Here is a 15,564-nt window from a genome sequence, read left to right as displayed (position 1 = left end):
GTGTGGGGGGTTGGGGGTGGGGTGTGTGCATTGATGGATGATGAATGACATTAACAACAACGGCCTAGCGCAATCGCACATCAAACTCACCAAGAGGTCTCAAGTTTGGGTCTAGATTCAGGATAGATAAATTTTTTGAAAAATTACGAGATTACTTAATATTGAATTTTGGTTTACCAAATTGCCCACCCAATCTTTTATAAAGAGAGATTGGTGCATTGCCGTAAGCTAGCGGGTGGCACCAATTGGGACGAGACATCATACACAAGGGGTAGGGAATCATTTCAAATGCTCGTGTGCAGTAAGCTAGCAGGTAGGGGTGTCAATGGGCCAGGTTGGGCTGGATTTTAAGAAACCCAGTCCAACCCTATGTTCTCTTAACTCAGCCCAAGTCCAGCCCAGCCCTAGGTCGGGCTGGGATATCTAAGTCCAAGCCCAATTCTGTCAAGTTCACCCCAACCCAATCCAGCCCTAATGGACCCTGATTGGGCCGGGATGGGTTGAAACATGATCACCATCAATCATTTTAAAAGTAAATATGATATAAATCAAGAAAAACATACCCATAATATATCAATAACATTTAAATAGTAATATCAAAATGAAAATCAAATTGCCGGGGCCAAAACACAAAGAATTACAAAGATCTTGATGCAAAGGGCAAAGGCCAAAGGCAAAGGGGTGGAGGACTTTTACTAGATCTTGATGTGATGCAAGGCCTTAGGAGAAGAGTACTTTTACAGTACTTTTATTGTAATTAGTACTTTTATTGTAATTCCATCTATCACTTTGAGTATTTAAAAAGAAAAATTTTGAATACTGATTTATTATTATTATTATTATTATTATTATTATTATTATTATTATTATTATTAAATGCTTACTATATATGCTTATAGGATAGGATAGGGGGTTAGGTTGGGTTGAGTTGGGTTGGGCCTAGACCTCAACCCAGGCCCCGCCCAACCCACCCTTGGGCCTCAAAATCTCAACCGTAACCCACCTTACTAGTAGAAATCTCAGCCTAGACCTTATTCAGGTTCAGGATGGATTCGGACTTTTTTGACACCCTTCCTAGAAGGGCACCAGTGGGGAGGGCCATCATACTGGTAACGGGTGGCACCAGCAGTGGTCACGGGTGGCACCAGCGGCGTTGTCGAGGCATCGTAAGGAGGGGCAAAGGAATCATTTCAAATAGGGAAGAGAGTCAGAGAGAAGAAGTACATAGGCGATGTGGGCAGCCTTTCCCATCCTTTGTCAATTTAAAGGGAGAGAAAACCCTGCAGTCTGGTGTAGAGAGAGAGAGAGAGAGCAGTGAACCATGAACGCCCCAGATCGATACGAGCGTTTCGTCGTTCCCGAAGGCACCAAGAAGTATATATGAGCTTCTGTTCTCTTTGCCTTCACAGATTAGATGATTTTTTTTTTCTAATTTGTGTATTTATTTGCTCTCCGTTCTCTGTTCTAATGCAATCGGCTGTGTTTCTGCTGCGAACGCCGCCAGGGTTTCCTATGAGAGAGACACGAAGATAATAAATGCTGCGTCCTTCACCATTGAGAGAGAAGATCACACCGTCGGGAACATTCTCCGGATGTACTTATTAATTAATCACCCTCTGCTTACTTCTTTGAGGAACAAAATTAGTAAAAGTTTCTCTATTTTATGGTTCTGTAGGGAAAATTTTCTCAAATGATGTTTATCTGATATGTTTCCCATTTGTTATTTTCTTTTTCCTGCTCATGCAGGCAATTACACAGGGACCCTAATGTGTTGTTTGCCGGTTACAAGCTCCCACACCCTTTGCAGTACAAGATTATAGTTAGGGTTAGTTCTCTTTCTCTCTCTTGTTTTCATTGTGCGTAATCCTTAAAAGGGTTTTTTAGTGTGCTTTCATAATTTATGGTTTTAGGAGTTACTTGAAATGATGAGACAATGTATTGTTGATGTGTACTTTAATTGTTATTTGTTGAGCAAGAGCCGTCTGTGAGATGGTAGTGAGTTGGGAGTGCTGGCAGTTTTGTATGTTTTGATCTGTGAGTGTTGAAAGAGAAGCTTCAACACACTCACAAATGGGTGTCCGGAACTTGGAGGTGGTAGTAGTCGAGTCTAGGGTGATTGGAATGTGTTGGGTGGGGGTCATGAGCTGGTATGATGAAAGTGGACAAGGCTTGGAGTGGAGGCAACATAGTTGTTGAGAACATTGTCTCTGCACTCACAATAGCTTCAGGCCCGTTTTTCAGCATCTTGCACTCTACCTGGGTTGGAACTCATAACTAAAAGACCCTGGCCCTATAAGTAAGCTTTACAATGCCTTAATAATCGGGTCTATCCAAGTTCGGACAAGGAAGTTATGATCTCGAACGTAGATGCATCGCATGATGTTCAAAACACCCTTTTTGCACATATAGTGACTTCCAACCCATTTCCTAATGTCTGGCACTTTATCTATGTTGAAACTCAAAATATAAGAGTTGTAGATCTTCAAGTCTAGTTTTCAACACTGCAAGAATTGAATCAATCTGACATCAGGAGCAGAAATGAGCTCGGGTTTGGCATGTTTAAAGGTTGAATTTCTCGGCCAAAAACCTAATAACCCTTTGGAGAAACAGAATCGAGAAAGAAGAGCCATTTTGAGAAGAAGAAAAGAGAAGGGAGAAGAGGGTTTGCGCTCATTATCTACTCCCACCAACCATTTTGAAGGATTTGTTAGAAAAGAGAATAAAAGAAGAAGAAATAACATTCTACAAGCTTGGGTCCCACCATCAGTGCTTCAAGATCATCTTCAAGGCTTGTTTTTGTTTGCATTTGCTCTCCAGAATGTCAATACTGCAAAACAATAGCAGGGGTCTGACTATTTCTTTCTTTTGGCTATTTTGTTAGTCCTGTATCTCAGTTTGAGTTGGTTAGGTTAGGTACTTCCTAAAAATCCTAAAGCAACCTTATGCTTGTCTTGGGGCATTGGTTATATACTTATATACCCTTTTTTTTTTTTTTGGTACTGTTCTTTAGGTTATTGAGTGGGTGCTTGACAGTGGGGGTGGGTGCTTCCTTACTGTTGGAGCTTTTGTGTAGCATATTGAGCATATACGAAGCCTACTTAAGGTATTGCTCCATGGACAAAGGCACATAACCCCCCCCCCCGGGACTGTATGTAGCCAGTTGCATACTTAAAATAACAGTGGTGATGCAGCTCGGCGATGGAATTAGTTGCTATCTTTAGACTTGATTTTTATTTACTTCCTTTATTGGTTAGAGATTAGATTAACAGTCTTTTATTTAGATTTGATTTTTATTTTAGTTGCTATCTAGGTTTAGTTTCTATTTTTAATTAGCTTCCAAAATTATGTCATTATTTTTCTTTAAATAGCCCTGTAATGGAGAACTCAGTTTTAGATTTGAATGAATTTGAGACAATATGTTTTGGTTGAAGTCGATGGCGGCCATGGATGTTTTCTTTCTCCCCCTTCTCTGATATTCTTCTCTTACTTCCCTTTTCAATCCCTTGAGCCTTTTCTTTCTTTCCCCTTTGTTACTCTTTCTTTTTCTCTCTATCTTCCCTCCCTTCTCCTGTCATTATTTTCTTCTTGCTCTTTCTTTTCTGGTTCTATTCCTGCGACCCTAGCAGTCTCAAAGAGAGGTTTCGATCTCCCTTTAATTCCCTATTATTTCTCCTCACTACTAATACTCTGTTTTCTGGGTAGCATAAACAGCCCTTAGTGTTGAGGTCGATCTCCATCAATACTCCTCTGATGGGTCTGAGCTTTAGGGCATAAGAACCCCTATCGTAGGCGACTTGAACCGTAGAATTTTAGACCCAAAGAAGATCTCTGTTGGGAGAGATAAACCTGCAACTCAGGTTAACCGAAGGTACCGCCCCAGGTCTGGTTTCAGTCGATAATATCTCCTGGAGTGCTGAACAATGGAACCCATTAGGGTGGGCGTATGGCAAGGCTTTGCAGCACCTTCCATCGCCTGGAACTTCATAGAGAACAGATCAATGGCGAGGAAAATTGCGCCTGAACCCCAAAGTGTTTTCTGCGTTTTCACTTGAGGCTTGGTTGAAGACAACTTCATAAAGTGGTGATTGGGTTTTACTTTATTCTAATATCTCATATTAATGCCCCTTCCATTCCCCACTGTATTACAACTTGCCATTGAGTTTATTTTCCATTCCAAGAATACCCCCCTCCCCCTTATACGTTACACTCTTCTTCTAAAAGTGGAGATTCAAAATTCTTCTAGATTTTTATCCTTTGTGTTAAAAGTCCTTCTTTTGTCTTATTGCCTTATTGTTGCCCCCTTACTTTAACCTCCTATTTACACCATGCCATCAAGTTGAATGTTGTTCCTAATTTGTTCATGGTCAATAATTGATAATTCCCTTCATATCCCATCAGTTACTTTAACCTCCTTTCCTCCTTTTAAGATCCCTTTTATTTTCAAGTCTGCCAATCCTTTCTAGTTTTCCTGTAATTACTAAACTGCCACCTCCCTTTAGTTTCAGTTAATTCCAGAACTGCCATTACTCCTTATATTTTGAATTTTCTACTTTATTGTGGGCCCTAAGCGATCCGATTCCTGTTCTTGGAACCCGGATCCGCATCAAGTGGGCTGTTAGGCTTAGGGCTGTGTGATTTTTGTGAGCCAAGGCAGACCTTCAATGGCAGTTGGACATTTAGTTAAGAAGAAAATTTCAAAGAATCACTGATTCACCCCCTCTTAGTGACAACAAAAGTTCAACATTATTTTCATTGGTTTTTAATAATTTGGGTGGTTTTGCAGGTACACACAACTAGCCAATCGTCTCCTATGCAAGCATATAATCAGGCTATAAATGATCTGGACAAGGAGCTCAATCACTTGAAGAGTGCTTTTGAGGTTAGATGCTTCTGACTGGATTTTCTGTGAAATTTTTTTGGCTTATATTTTGTTATGGTATAGCTTTTTTTTATGGTCATGGAGCCATATGGAAAACTGTATTTTAAACATGAACTCCAAAAATGTTCATTTTTAGATGAAGTGAGTGAAAATGGTACAAATGTTGCATTTTCAAGTCAGGTTTTGAGGTTAATTTTGGGTTTTTTTTTTTTTTTCCCTTCTATCTTGAGATTAGTTGGAGTCTTAGTAGGCAGTGTCGTTAGATTTTATTTTTCAGCTAATGTAATGCTTTCAAGAGTCCTAAAGCTGGCGGCAGGTCTGTTTCATGTTTTGCAAGTTATATTTGGATTCCGTTTTGGTCTAATCACAGGTGACGGGAATCTAATCACTTAAGGACTAGGATTTAGATCATCAAAAAATATCCGTAGTTAAGAGGAAGGCAGGCACCAGATTTGAGAGATTTCAAATATCTGAACATCAAATTTTCGGATCTGGCCAGTATGCCGGTCGGAGGGTCTATCTAATGGGGTGAACACCATATTAAAATCTGAGAACAATCCGAGGGTCAGATTCTAAATTATGAGAAAACCATACTAAGGGTAGGAAACTCAAGAATAGAACCCCAGAATTAGAAATTGAACTCAGAAGCAGCCAACCAGAAAAGATGTTTCAAAGTAGTCAATATGCTGGAATATCAGTAATAGAAGCATAAACAAGTAACTGAAATCAGAAATCTACAAGGTATACTAGAACTAGGATACCTCTGAACTCGATTGATCAGTAAGAATCTGAAACCAGAAATTAAATTAGAACTCAGCAGTGGCAGCAGAACTAGAATCTGAAGATAAAGCTCAAAAACAGGACCAGAACTTGAAGTTTAGAAGAGTTTGATCTCAGGTAGTAGTCCTGAAATTGAACCAGAAAATATAATTGTAGGACTGAAACTAAATTAAAACAGAGAACAGATATAAGAAGAAAAAATAGAAAAATATATGATTGGGAATCACATTAGTTAGGAAGGTAGTAACATTAGTTATAGATGGGTAGTTTCTACTTTCAGTTTTCAGTTTTAGAAAGTAGATCTCCATCACTGTAATAGCATCTCCTAGGAAGTTTCTATTGCTGTGTAACACTCTCCCACATGTGGAGAGTTCTATTCTTGGTACTTTTGACTGACTTTATTTTATAAATACAAGAAAGGGGAGACATACCCATTGGTTTTGGCTGTTGAAAAATTTGCTCCTGTGAGTGTGTGCTCCTATGGTGAAGTAATACAGCCCATGAACCTGGGTAACATTACTCTCTGGCTGGGATGTTACCACATAAAGAAGACTTCTGGCTTTTCTGTTACACTGTTGAAGTAAGACCTTATGTTCATCTCAGCTGTGGGATATAAATTTCTGAGAGGAGAAAATTTTGGTCGTCACCTGGAGTGAAATAGTTCTCATTTAGATTTACCATTGCATCTTATTCATCCATAACATCAACATGGATTCATACAAGTCATGGGCAGAAATGAGCTTCTATTGATGAAAACCTAAGATGACCTCATCTCTATTTTTGTTCATGTTGCTGGTGAGGAGATGGGAATTGAGTCCATCTTGAAGCATCTTCATGTCTTCTAGTCATAGGATTTGGAAGTGAAATGATTTCATATCAGGTCAAGACCAATGCAGCTTACAGAATTAATTAAATACCGTCTTACACAACACTCTTCGGTGTCTTATCTTTGCATCTATCACAACTTGACTCAATGACATTATGAACTCACATCATATAAATTCCATTTTACAGGAAGATATGATGAAGCATCCAAGAGAATTCTAAGGGCATTTCAGATTATGAAAATGTCATTTTGGCCTTTCTGATGCTACTCTTCTATGTTTAGTGGGTGGTGGATATCTCATTTGACAGCCATCAGTGTGACTAGTGTTTTCTTAGATCTGTGTTCTTACCTCATGCTCATGGTGGTTTGTATATATTTTGTGCCCCTACTTCCTTGGAACCTATTGTAAGCTACCAATAGACCTCAATGGATATAGCTTTTGCAATTGATATTGTATGCTCTCTCTCTCTCTCTCTCTCTCTCTCTCTCTCTCTCTCTGACACACACACGCACAACACAAGATGGTAACGAGCTCCATAATGATCACAGCTCGAAAACCTTACTGTTGACCGTCCAGCATTTTTCCCTATAAACCACCCTTTGGGTGTGTGTGTGCGCATGAGTGAATAAAGTATAAAAATCTTCTTATGGACATACTGAACACAATGAAAATTTTTTAAAATTAAGAAAATAGTACAATTTTGTATTTTTTTTTTTTTCTTTTTCTTTTCTTCTCTTGGCTACCAACCACAGCCTTATTGAGTCTACCGCTGTAATTTTTTTGTTCATGCTCCATAGAAGGATTTGCTTTTCCTTTCCTCCATCGAGAAAGGTTCATTTCAAGTCACAGCAATCTTTTTTTTTTTTGAATGATCGGTTTTTATCGTTTTGTCATGGTAGTGTTTTTTGTCAGAAAGTGTATGCTATGTCCGTAAGAATCACCCATCCAGAGCTTCCCCATTGGTATAATTAAATGGGGTTAGGGAAGTCATTAAAAGGGTAGAGAGAGAGAGAGATAGATGTATGAGGGGGTAGGATACGCTCCCGGATAGAAAACAAACATTGTCTGAAAAAGAACACCGGCTGAGAGTCAGGCACATGCACCTAAATTTAGGATGGGACAAATGACCGCCCCACCCATAATGAAAGGCCCAAATTCCTTTCTGTTGATGCTTCTGAGTAGGCTCCCATTGGCCCTTGTTTTGATCAAATCTAGATCGATTCGAATCCAAACCTGTAAGGACCCATCCGATTGTAAGTATACATCAGCATCTGTTGGAGGTGACAAAAATTCAGTGTCTACACTAGAACAAAACCGGGTTTTAAACCTGTTTCCAGGACAGCTTTTACATGTACGTTGTGAATCACCTGTATTTTTTACGTTGTGGGGTAAGACAAATCTCACAAGAAGTGATTTTTAAAACCCATCACATTAATTTGTAAAAATAAACCAGCAAATTACCCCACCCAAATTGACATTTCTGAGCACAAAAAAATGGAAAAACTGTTTCTAGAAACAAAATCAAATGGGACCTTAGCCTATACGAATTACTTGATCTCTTTGTCTGAGATAACTTGACCAGAGTCCCCTCATTTCAAATTTACATTTCTTACTGTCATGATACAGGTTTAATGAAAGGTTTTTGGTTGCCTGGAAGTGAGAAAGAAAGCTACCCGTTTACGTGTTTATGCCTACATATAGACGGGTGTGAAAAGACTTTGCTCCCTTCACCACCCACAATCCTCTGAAAATGCCTTCGCTGGCCTCATCCCATTGGTCTGTGCGCTGACACAGTTGCCCATGGGTTTACTACACTCACAGTGAATGGGAATCCATTCACCAAGGGCGATCAGGGATACGAGAACAGGATGTCGGCAAGGCCGTTTTTTGGTCCCTAGGATCACGTGTGGTCAAGTCTCACTTTTTTTTACCTTTTCAAATATGAGACTATAGACCTGATGGAATGCTCAAGTTACATGAGAAGATCTTGAACATCAGACTAACTGCAATTCAACTTCATCTTTGAAAATATTTGAAGTGTGCGTTAGGTTCCTTTGCTTTAGGAACTGAAGGAAAAAGGAGGTGAAGAGGAGAAAAAGTGGGGGAAGGGGAAGGGGAAGGGGGAGAGATGACCTTTTCAATGAGTCACATAGAACATGTAATAACAGTTTCACTCTACAAATGAACATTTCCAATTTACGATATCTCAAGAAAAATAAAAAATTATCACAATATGTAAAATATTTCTGTCAAGAAAAAGAAGTGAAATTTACTTTAAATTCAAATGCAAAAAATTAATTTCATTGCTAAGATGAGTGAAAATAACCAAGAGTGAAGTAAAAAAAAAATAAAAAAATTCTCCCTTTTCTTCTAACTAAATATATGATATTAAAAAAATGCAAATCCAAATCCAAATGCAAATGCCAATTCAAATGCAAATGCAAATGGATTTCAATATTAAGATAAGTGAAAATAACCAAAAGTGAAGTATAATAAAATATTAAAAAAATAATAATCCCTTTTCTTCTCACTAAATATATGATAAAAAAAATTCCCTTTTCGTAAAGTAAAAATTTTAGTTTGTTTCATTTAATTTCTAGTCAAACTGAAGACTAAAAGTACAAACCGTACACGTTGGGTTGTGCCATCTTGATTCTTTTCTCCACATTCACAGTCTATATAAACCCATTTAGTTTTTGTTTCTATTACCAAGACTCTCTCTCTCTCTCTCTCCATTATTCAGTTACCAACGTTATTCTGATGGGTTCCAATTGGTTTGTAGCTCTTGCTGGATTTCTTCTCATCTTTAATAGTGCTGAAGCCCTTGTGACCATTGATGTCCATGATGCCAAGGACCTCCTTGACTCCGGTGCCTACTGGTATGTTGATGCTAGGTATGTTGTTCTCTCTCTCTCTCTCTCTCTCTCTCTCTCTCTCTCTCTCTCTCATATCCTCAAGCTTCCCTTCTTACACCTAAAAAAAAAAATTACTGTGAGTGAAGAGAATCTAACCATTGGGGTGTATTCATTCTCTCTTCGTTCTATTATACAAAGTTCAAAATGTTCTCAGCACTATTTCAAGCATGGTTTTAAGCATTAGTATTGGATCAATCCTATCAGTCCTATCATATTGGTATCAGCTGATCTGAATCAAGTATCAATATCGAACAGAGGTAAAATCATATAAAAATAACCTATTTTTTTATGAAAAGTAATGGAAAATTGATCAATCTAAGATCGGTATCGATATTGTATCAGTAGATACCTTTATCGATCTGATGCCGGTGAACTAAATCCTTGATTTCTAGAGTCCCATCCAACTATCAAAACCTTTGAATTAAAAGTCTTTATTCATTGTGGGTTAAAGAAAACTAGACCGAAGAATTTTGTTACAACCTTATGGGGAGAGAGAGAGTGGGTACAAAAATTGTGGTGTGGACTAAGAAGTTCTTGCATAGATTAACCTAATCACTATACTTTTCCATTTTTTTCTTTCGGTGGGTGGGGAAGGGGTGAGGATGTTATAACAGCTTGAGAAATTCTATAAAATTCAGATGAGAAAAATGATAAATAATTTCATCAAATATCTATTAATAATTGGTTGTTTTATCGAGTCATCTGCTAAACCTTAGACACATTGAAATCATATTGTGATGTCAAAAACACTGTTTGAGCTAAATTTGATTGCCTTTAGAGGGTGCATCTCAGAGCAAAAATAAGGTTGTTTTATTGTGACCTAGTGGTCGCATGTTTGAATTGAAAAATAGTCTCTCCGCAAAGTGGGATAAAATAGTATACATCCTAATCTTCTTCAGACCCTGCAATGGTGAGAACTTTGTGCACTAGGTTCACCATTTTTGGACCATATCATTTTCCTTAAAAAATTGCCTCATCATATGAAGAAGAAATACAATGTTTAGGAGTTATTTATTAGGTTCTTTTGACCTATTTTCTGGGCTCTTGTTTTATTCTTATGAGATTTATGTACCAATAGGACCAAAGAAGAATTCAAGGAAGGCTACGTAGATGTGAAGAAAATTGTGAACATTCCTTACATGTTCAAAACCCCAGAAGGTATATATTCTCAATTTTTTTTTTTTTATTTAACTTTCATATCAGCTGTTTATATATGGGAAAAGATGACTAAGAGGTTTATTTTGGTCTTCAAATTTTCAAATTGCAGGAAATTTCACAAAGAATCCCCTGTTCGTGAAACATGTTTCTTCCATTTTCAAAAATGATTGTCCTCTCATAGTGGTAATCCCCTTTTATCATTTTGAACAGTGAAATGTCTAAATTAATCTAAGTTTTTAAGAGATATGTGTTTCACATTCTCATTTTGCCTGTTGCTTGGAGCAATGGCAAAGGGCTCTTTCCGCATGCACAGTGGTGCGAGTTCGAGTCCTGCGAACCAGACTCTCCGTAAAGGGGGTAAGGTTGTCTACCTATATACCCTCCTAGAACCCTACTTAAGTGCAGAAAGCCTTTGTGCACTGGGTAACGGCCTTTTTATTCTTATTTGGACCAAGTTTTCTTGAGGCCATAGTGAATGGATGTCCATTCACCGTGGCATATCGACACCGTACAATAGGGGGGAGAAAGAGAGATGTGGAGAGAGGGGGTCACATCAAGACCCTCTCCTCGTTCACCGAGTGATGAACGAAAATTATATTTTATTTTATCAGTTACAGTTTTTCCATTTATCCATCTTAACTTTCCTTGCAACAACAAAAAATCAACTTGTATATATGAGATAACAATAGTATAGTTCTCAGCCATCTAACTATTTGGTTGAAATTGTGAAGGGTTGTCTATCTGGTTCCAGGTCCCTTCATGCAGCTACTGCTCTTGAGAACTCTGTAAGTTTCAATCCCTTGATAAGATAATGGAGAATTATTTTGTAATTTTATATTCATTTGAATGTAATTGAATCGCAGGGTTTCAAGAATGTGACCAACATGGGAGGAGGATACAGTGCATGGGTGAAGAGTGGCTATCCTGTGAAGAAACCATAACATGACAAGTGATAAAGTTGTAGTTAATTTGGTTTCACCCAACTTATTAAGGGTTTTTTACTTGAATAATATTTATTGGCATTTGATAGATATTTATTACTTATCAGACATTAACTTTGGTATTAAAGCTCCAACCTTTTTCTGTTTTTTTAGTAAACTTAAAGCTCCTGTCATCCCTGATTAAGATAGGACCATATATCTACCTGGCCAAACTATTTGTCATGTGGCCATTTGTTTGGTACACAATGTTGACATGTTAATAAATAGAGAGAGAGAGAGAGATAAGCACATCGTCTGAGTGCCGAAAGCTAGTGTCTATTATGTCCACTTGAGACATTCAGATCCAATGTATTTTCTCACTTGAAAAATTTTATTTCAACCGATTAAAAAGTAATCTTTGAAATTTTTTATTAAATAGCCGAAAATGTAATAAAAATTTTATAAGCAAAGATAAAGGACCCAAATTTTGAAATAAGGTTAATCCTATTAAAAATGTCTCCAATGATTAGAGGAACAATTTTTAGAGGGGCTGCTTTGAGACCTGAAGTCCACAATTGTGGAAGAAACTATTATATATTGTTGCTCGTGATCACATGAGTATGCAACAATACAAATAAGTAAGATTAAGGGACACTTAATCCTATCCTATCCTATCTATAACCGATAATCTTTTATTCTATTTTACATATATGAATGCTCCAAAATAAACCATCCAGTAACTAAGGGCTGATATTAACAAATATCTCCAATGCATAATTCATCAATTCATTTGGACCAAGTTTGTATGCAATGGTGCTCATGAAACAATGACTTGATTTAATAATCTCCTCACCAGTGTTAAGGAGTATGAAAACACCAGTGCCTCAGGGGCTCTTTGCCTCATCAACATATTCAAGCATCCACATAAATTTGACTAAATTGAAATAAGTACTAATAAGCAAACCGCATGTCTCTATAAAATGACTTCCCCACTAATTAGAGGAACAATTTTTAGATAGTTTCTTTGAGACCTCAAAACCTTGACTATAGAAGAAACCATTATATATTGTTACTCGTAACCATATGAGCACACAACAATACAGATGAGTAAAAGATATTTAACCATTCCCTATCTATGATTGATATTTAATTTATTTATTTTTCTACATAGATGGATGCTCCAAAACAAATCATCTAGTAGCCAAAGGTTGATATATCAATCCTATGAAAATATCCACATCGTTCTCCTCTTTATTGTTAGGGACTTGGTTAGAACTCATCCTCAAAAGCTAACTGTTAGGCCCTATTTGTTCAGGGGAGTTTTGATGGGGTGGAATTTATTGTAACCCGGCAGTCACCGAGAGGGGGGTGAATCAGTGAGTCCAATTTCGATCCCCAAAAACCTGTCTGATATCTGGCCAAGAAAAACCTGATATACCTGTCCCTGTTTGTATATAGTTGTATGCACATTCAGCCTCTCATAGGCACTTCCAAGTGTGCTTTCCCATTCCACATTCCACGCACTTCAATATAAAATGCAAACAACAAGCACCCACAATACAGAGTTTTTACGAGGTTCAGCAATTTACCTACATCCCCGGAGTAGTACCTGTAAAAGCTTCGTACCTACTCAATACACTACTTTTGACTGCACCCATAGTCGGGAGCACCCACACCTAATTTTCTCAAGCTGAAGCTGAGATGGCACTCGCAGTGCCAATACAATGTGTAGCACCCACTACACGGAAGTACCTACTCCCAATGCTTAGCACCCACTAAGCACTCAACAAAGAATACAATTAAATTGAGCTTATATCAATGCCCTACAGTCAAGCTCTGCTTAGCATATACATCCACAACTAGCTAGCATGCTTACAGTTCATCCACAACTAACCTAACATGTATACATTCATCCACAACTAACCCTAATATACATATATGCATATAATGTAAATCAAAGGTTAAAGAATCTCACAACCGATTGCCTGGGATGATTAAAAACTTGTACTGACAAGTTTGGTGCTTATACCTTTTCTCTCCTTGGCTTCTTGCTCTTCAAAGTAAACACTCATTGCTTTCTTCTCTTCCTCCTTGGCTTTGAGTTAATGTATTATTAATACACATCAACCACCTCTTTTACCTCATTTAATGGCCTAAGAACATTTATCATCAAGTATTCATGTTCATTCAAAGACCAACAAAGAGGGGGAAGCTTTTCTTGCCAAAATCGTAGTCTTTCTTCACTCAAAACTCATTTTTCTTAATTTCATGGTGTAAAGCTTGAAAAAACGAAGAAGTGGCAACTTGGTTCACCCAAATCCGAGTTAAAATGAGGGAGATATGACCATTAGAAGTTGGAGCAATGAGATAGCCTGAAATAGTATCTTCATAGGAGTGGCGTAGGCTACACCAGCGGTGAGCGTAACAGGGGCGTAAATCTAGCCATAGATCTCATCAAGGAGAATCTCTTAATCTAAACCGTCCAATTAAAATAACGGATAGTAAATCTCAACCATAAGATTTGAATAAGATAGTCAACTGATGACGTCAACGGTCAATTGTCACTTTTTGTTGTCAATCTTTGATTGGTTACTTTTTCGGATTTTAAGAGAGCTTGTCTCCCACTCACAAAAGTAAAAGGCTTATCAACCATTGGATCCGAATCCTTCATGATTGCTTTAATCAGATCTCATGAGATCCTTAAGATCGGAATCTTTTTTATACCTTCTATGCACGCACGAAACAACACAACATACCTTGATAAGGTGTAGCACCAGTGCATCAAGGATTATGCACCTAACCAATCAAATTCTACGCACAAGCATCTATCTCGTCCATGTCAGCGTAAAATCTCAGCAGCCTTTGGATGGGCATCAAGCCTATGTGGTCGAATATGGACCATCCATTTCACTTCCCTTTACTCCTCTTTATAATCAAGCCTATGCCTTCATATATTTCAGTGTTAAATACCCCTTATCAACTAATACCTTCAAAAACTCAAAATTACATAAAAGCCCTTCAAATTTCAAAAATAAATTCCAAAAAATCCACCCAACACTTAGAGCATACTGATAAATATTCGGTTTGGATTTTCAAACCGGCTTTACAGAAACACTTATAACTTTTTCATACGATATCCGATCGAGATGAAACAAAGTGCGTTGGAACCGTAACTGGACGCTCTACGACTTTTCAGAAGACTCAATCATCTGATTCAACCATGTAAATAGACCAAAATGCCCCTATACCTTTCCAATAACGCATCTTTCTCATACAGAATCGGAACGCGATGAAATCGGAACTGTTGTAAAGATTGGATTTTTGTCGTATTGTTACATGAGAACACTTCCTTTAAAAAATTCATCTTCAATACCAAAATTACCCTCGACTACCACAAATGCCGTAACTTTTTCATACGGTATCGGAATGCGACAAAATCAAATGCACTGGACTAGATAAATTACAATATATATTTTTCATGAAGAAACGATATTCCAAAAATATCATTTTCACTACTGAAAATACACCCTAGCATAAATAGGTCAATTTTACCAGTTTTGATCTAGAAACCCGCACCACATACTAAGGATGTATCAAACCATTCCATGCATACCAAGTGGCTCTGTTATCTCATCGGTGACACTGGACACTACCATGTCATCATTTTCATCCATGTCACCCAAACTGGCCATGTCATCACCGCCACGTGGTCGGGTTACCAACAAAGACAACCATGAAACAACAGAATTTTTGTACGAACTTTTCTAAAATCATGAAAAAATGTAATGTTTGATTGAGTGGGGTTGAAAAATGTCCAGACAACATTGGAAAACGAGTTTTCCATGTCTGTTGATGATGCCTTCACCCCACCCCTTCCAAAGTCCTACCAAATTGGTGGGGCTTTGGGGGACAGTAATGTTCAACGACTCTATCTTTGTGTCCTAGATTTTTTCTCATCTTCTTCTTCCACGTCCTGTATCCAAAATGGGTTTCACAAGATTGGTTTGCAGGAATGGGGGAATCAAAACAAATGGGTTTTACAAAATTAAAAAAAAAAAATGACATGGTTGTTTGCAAAAGAATAT

General features: G+C 37.8%; 2 protein-coding genes across 2 annotated transcripts; both read left to right on the top strand.

Annotated features, from left to right (window-relative positions):
* The first annotated feature begins 1,214 nt into the window (after positions 1-1,214).
* On the top strand, positions 1,215-6,930 carry LOC122083332 (DNA-directed RNA polymerases II, IV and V subunit 11-like). The gene is made up of 5 exons (XM_042651091.1): positions 1,215-1,374; positions 1,505-1,594; positions 1,747-1,825; positions 4,784-4,879; positions 6,674-6,930. The coding sequence occupies exons 1-5, from the start codon at positions 1,322-1,324 to the stop codon at positions 6,704-6,706; spliced, it is 351 nt and encodes a 116-aa protein (XP_042507025.1). The 5' UTR covers positions 1,215-1,321; the 3' UTR covers positions 6,707-6,930.
* A 2,276-nt stretch (positions 6,931-9,206) lies between these two features.
* Positions 9,207-11,592, top strand: LOC122083127 (thiosulfate sulfurtransferase 18-like). Its single transcript, XM_042650826.1, has 5 exons — positions 9,207-9,380; positions 10,480-10,559; positions 10,669-10,742; positions 11,291-11,344; positions 11,423-11,592. The coding sequence occupies exons 1-5, from the start codon at positions 9,247-9,249 to the stop codon at positions 11,498-11,500; spliced, it is 420 nt and encodes a 139-aa protein (XP_042506760.1). The 5' UTR covers positions 9,207-9,246; the 3' UTR covers positions 11,501-11,592.
* Positions 11,593-15,564: the final 3,972 nt, after the last annotated feature.

This window comes from Macadamia integrifolia, chromosome 7 (genome assembly GCF_013358625.1).
Source record: "Macadamia integrifolia cultivar HAES 741 chromosome 7, SCU_Mint_v3, whole genome shotgun sequence".
In the NCBI taxonomy this organism is placed as follows: domain Eukaryota; kingdom Viridiplantae; phylum Streptophyta; class Magnoliopsida; order Proteales; family Proteaceae; genus Macadamia; species Macadamia integrifolia.
Note: the sequence above shows the minus strand (reverse complement) of the source record. Positions and strands in the feature narration are given on the sequence as shown.

What these genes read in the sequence shown, in the direction of transcription:
- LOC122083332 (XM_042651091.1), top strand. Translation starts at nt 1,322, where the DNA reads ATGAACGCCCCAGATCGATACGAGCGTTTCGTCGTTCCCGAAGGCACC. An exon ending in GTTCCCGAAGGCACCAAGAA is followed by an intron (nt 1,375 to 1,504) that starts GTATATATGAGC and finishes GAACGCCGCCAG; the next exon opens with GGTTTCCTATGAGAGAGACA. An exon ending in GTCGGGAACATTCTCCGGAT is followed by an intron (nt 1,595 to 1,746) that starts GTACTTATTAAT and finishes CTGCTCATGCAG; the next exon opens with GCAATTACACAGGGACCCTA.
- LOC122083127 (XM_042650826.1), top strand. Translation starts at nt 9,247, where the DNA reads ATGGGTTCCAATTGGTTTGTAGCTCTTGCTGGATTTCTTCTCATCTTT. An exon ending in CATGTTCAAAACCCCAGAAG is followed by an intron (nt 10,560 to 10,668) that starts GTATATATTCTC and finishes TTCAAATTGCAG; the next exon opens with GAAATTTCACAAAGAATCCC. An exon ending in ATGATTGTCCTCTCATAGTG is followed by an intron (nt 10,743 to 11,290) that starts GTAATCCCCTTT and finishes GAAATTGTGAAG; the next exon opens with GGTTGTCTATCTGGTTCCAG.